At 37.6% G+C, this 3,538-nt stretch overlaps 1 protein-coding gene across 1 annotated transcript in view; it reads right to left on the bottom strand.

The window, feature by feature from the left end:
• The window catches only part of LOC135202407 (uncharacterized), a 105,223-nt gene extending 102,816 nt beyond the window's left edge, over nt 1-2,407 (bottom strand). Inside the window, exon 1 of the mRNA XM_064231801.1 lies at nt 2,230-2,407. Within this exon, the coding sequence (XP_064087871.1) occupies nt 2,230-2,293 (64 nt within the window). The 5' untranslated portion in view covers nt 2,294-2,407. The remainder of the gene's footprint in view (nt 1-2,229) is intronic.
• Nucleotides 2,408-3,538: the final 1,131 nt, after the last annotated feature.

Below are 3,538 nucleotides of genomic sequence, written 5' to 3'. Positions count from 1 at the left end.
CTCTAATATCTATATATATATTATATATATATATATATATATATATATATATATATATATATATACATATATATACATATATTATATATATATATATATATATATGCACGTATATATATGTAAATATATATATATACACACCACACACACGCGCGCGCGCACACACACACACACATATATATATATATATATATATATATATATATATATATATATATATATATATATATATATGTAAACAGCAATGTATCTCACTTGTATACATTTTATGCTTGGCCATAATCATTTATTTTATAAATAATGAAGAATCTTATGCTTGATTACCTAAATGCATTCACTTTTTGATTCCAACTAGCATTTCAAACAAGCAATTCATTTGAGTGTTTATCTACCGGAGGTAGACACAAAGAAGTAAAAGTGAATGACATTTTTTCGTCTAGGTAGAATTTACATGTAAATTGTCACGTCATTTCACATGTGCTCGTCATTGCTGACATATTCATAAGAATTACATAGGCCTACGTATTTGTCTCGATTACATCACTCTGTCATCACCATCCTTAGTGTGTTCCTCACCAGCCAGCCGGCTGCTTGGAAGTCTCATTAGACCTAATATTATTATTATTTTCATTTTCTCTTATTTCATCACGATTATCTCATCAGAACGAGATTCATGTACTGAAATTTCAAAATTCGGTTGGCATTGTGTCGTGTACGTTCTATGTATAATATATATATTATATATATAATATAATATATATACTATATATATGTATATATATGTGTGTGTGTGTGTGTGTGTATGCATTAAGCTACAAATGTCCTTTAATATCCAATTCGCTCTACCTCTTAATATATTTTTCATATGTGTTAACCGAAGGGGAATTTTTTAGTTGATAATAATTTCGTCCTCTTGTGGGTTCGAACCAGCGCCCAGCCAAAGGTGAAATCAGGATTTCAGTGAATCTTACCGACTCGGCCAACAAGTGAGGTAAGAGTTGATACCGATTCCGACCTTACAAATCACTGTCGAACTCGGGTATTTGTAATTAGAATCGATATCCAACCCCCCTCTGCCATATTAACCAAGGACATTTGTAGCTTATACATGCATATGATTCACGGGGATATGATAAAAATTCATGTATAGATACACAGTATACATATATATATATATATATATATATTATATATATATATATATATATATATATATATATATATATAATATGTATATATACTACTATATATATATATATATATATATATATATATATATACACGGAAAACAGGTCACAGCCAGTAAGTAAATTGGTGATGGTAAGGTCGTAAAGAGAGAGAGAGAGAGAGAGAGAGAGAGAGAGAGAGAGAGAGAGAGAGAGGTGGGGGGGTGGGTGGGTGGGGGCCGGGGGGATCAAATCTATGAAGCTTTCCAATAAGGCAATATAACACTCGTTTAATTTTCGATCTTAAAGAAAGAGAGAGAGAGATTTTAGAGGCCTTCCAGTAAGACTCCATATAGCATTCGTTGATAATAATTGTGAATGAGTTTTCGATCATAAGGAGAGAGAAGAGAGAGAGAGAATTGTGTAATTATGACTCGACTTTGCGACACTATTACACACCGAATCCCACCTATGCTATCGACTGTGGCTATATGTCATTTTCCAATGGGTGGTGGAAAAGGGATGGGTGTGAGGTGCTTGCGTCATCGCCACTTTAATGTAGTGTCTCTCGGTGAAGAACGCTTCTTGGTATTGCTTCTCAGATTGCGAGTGTGCGACTGAATCGTTCGTTGCTTTTCATTATGGGACTGAATCTTGAAAGGCAGATAATTCGAGCATTGAATTGTTAAAAGGGCAATTTCTTCTCTTGAATGATAATAATAATTATCTTGAGAAAAGAGATGATGCCTCACGTTTGGCTGACCTGAGGTGACACTTTGACCTCGTTTGGTTCTCTCGAGAGGGGAAATAGGTTCTTCAAGTACTACGTAACTTCGGGGGAAGTTGCCCTCTCTCTGCTTTTAATTCATAATTCTGTTAAGAGTTTGCTACAATTTCCTGGAGAATTTGGGTTCAGTTATTCTGCAATTTTGCAACCCACAACGATCGTCATTTTTTTATGTTCGAGTGCACTGTGCAAAGTAAAATGTGCCAAATGACTGAGGTAATCACGGGTCACCTGCTGAAGCTTTATAACCACGAAAGGTCACGGGTCATCACTTACCTTGCCGGACGAAGGCTGCCAATAAGGTCACGACCACAGCTGAACCAAGGATATACTTATTCATTTTTCCCCCAAACTTTTTTATTTATTTTTTCCAAAAAAATTTTTCGATAAGGAACCCAACACCCACTGTTCACTGCTCGTCTCACAAACTCTCTCTGCACCAACTCGGCAACTCCTCCTCCGAGGATCGATAAACCACCGGGCCCGAGGTTGCTGCTGCCAGACGTACGTCCTGTTCGAATGACTCCCCGGGGGACCTCGGGATGGGAGGGGCGGTGAGGGGGAAGGATGTGGAAAAGTAAAATATAAAATATATATATAAAATTGGTAAAATTCTACATCAAAAAGACTACCATGCTCGAGGTCATCTTGAACCATTTAAGACACACACGAATGCAAACAAGTAACTCCTTCCATTATTTTTTTCCAAAGAAGAAAAAAATAGGCATTGATTCTTTAGCGATGGAAAATCCGAAGAGAGAGAGAGAGAGAGAGAGAGAGAGAGAGAGAGAGAGAGTGGGGTGGGGGAAGAGGTTCGTTGGGGATCGCTAACTCGAAATTTTCGCCCAGCGCGCATGTCCACACACCGGCTGTTCGCGTGTACCCGTAAGTTGACCCCATACAGCTGATAGGCTTCGGACTATCACGTCCACGCAAGGTGCCCCCACAGCCAAGCCATTAGGTCTTCTTGGTTGCAACTTCTCTGCTGCTGTTGCACCGGATATTGACGGCGTTATTCGCTGCGCTTTTTCACTGATATGTCAATAAGAGTCCACAGTCCAACTTTACTGCAAAGGAAGAAGCAGGAAAATCTGTTAACATTGATGACTGTAATGAGGATGATATCGCTTATGGAAGGAAATGATTCCTGAGAGGGACGAGTAAAGGTTAGGTTCTAGCTGAGGTTTGGGATTAAAGGCATGAATGAACGAATTGATTAACTCATGAAAAAAAAATACCGCGTATGGAGGAAAGGCAGGAATAACCATCTTTAATAATCATCTAATCAATATTGCGAGCCATGTTGGGCGACGATTAAATCATAACTGCTAAAATAGAAGAGGTTCACGCTGGACGGTAATGCATTTGTATCCATTCTCTCTCTCTCTCTCTCTCTCTCTCTCTCTCTCTCTCTCTCTCTCACTGCGGACTGCCATTTGTTTTCAAATTCTTTTTCATAATTTGAAATTTTTTGCGTATAGCTACTCATTCTTTTGACTCCGAACTTAATTTCTACAGCCTCCAGAAAATAATAACACGACTGAATATGATATTTGAAAAATATCTGAAAGTAGCCAGGATGAAT

The sequence above is a fragment of the Macrobrachium nipponense genome, chromosome 30 (genome assembly GCF_015104395.2).
Source record: "Macrobrachium nipponense isolate FS-2020 chromosome 30, ASM1510439v2, whole genome shotgun sequence".
Taxonomy (NCBI): domain Eukaryota; kingdom Metazoa; phylum Arthropoda; class Malacostraca; order Decapoda; family Palaemonidae; genus Macrobrachium; species Macrobrachium nipponense.
Note: the sequence above shows the minus strand (reverse complement) of the source record. Positions and strands in the feature narration are given on the sequence as shown.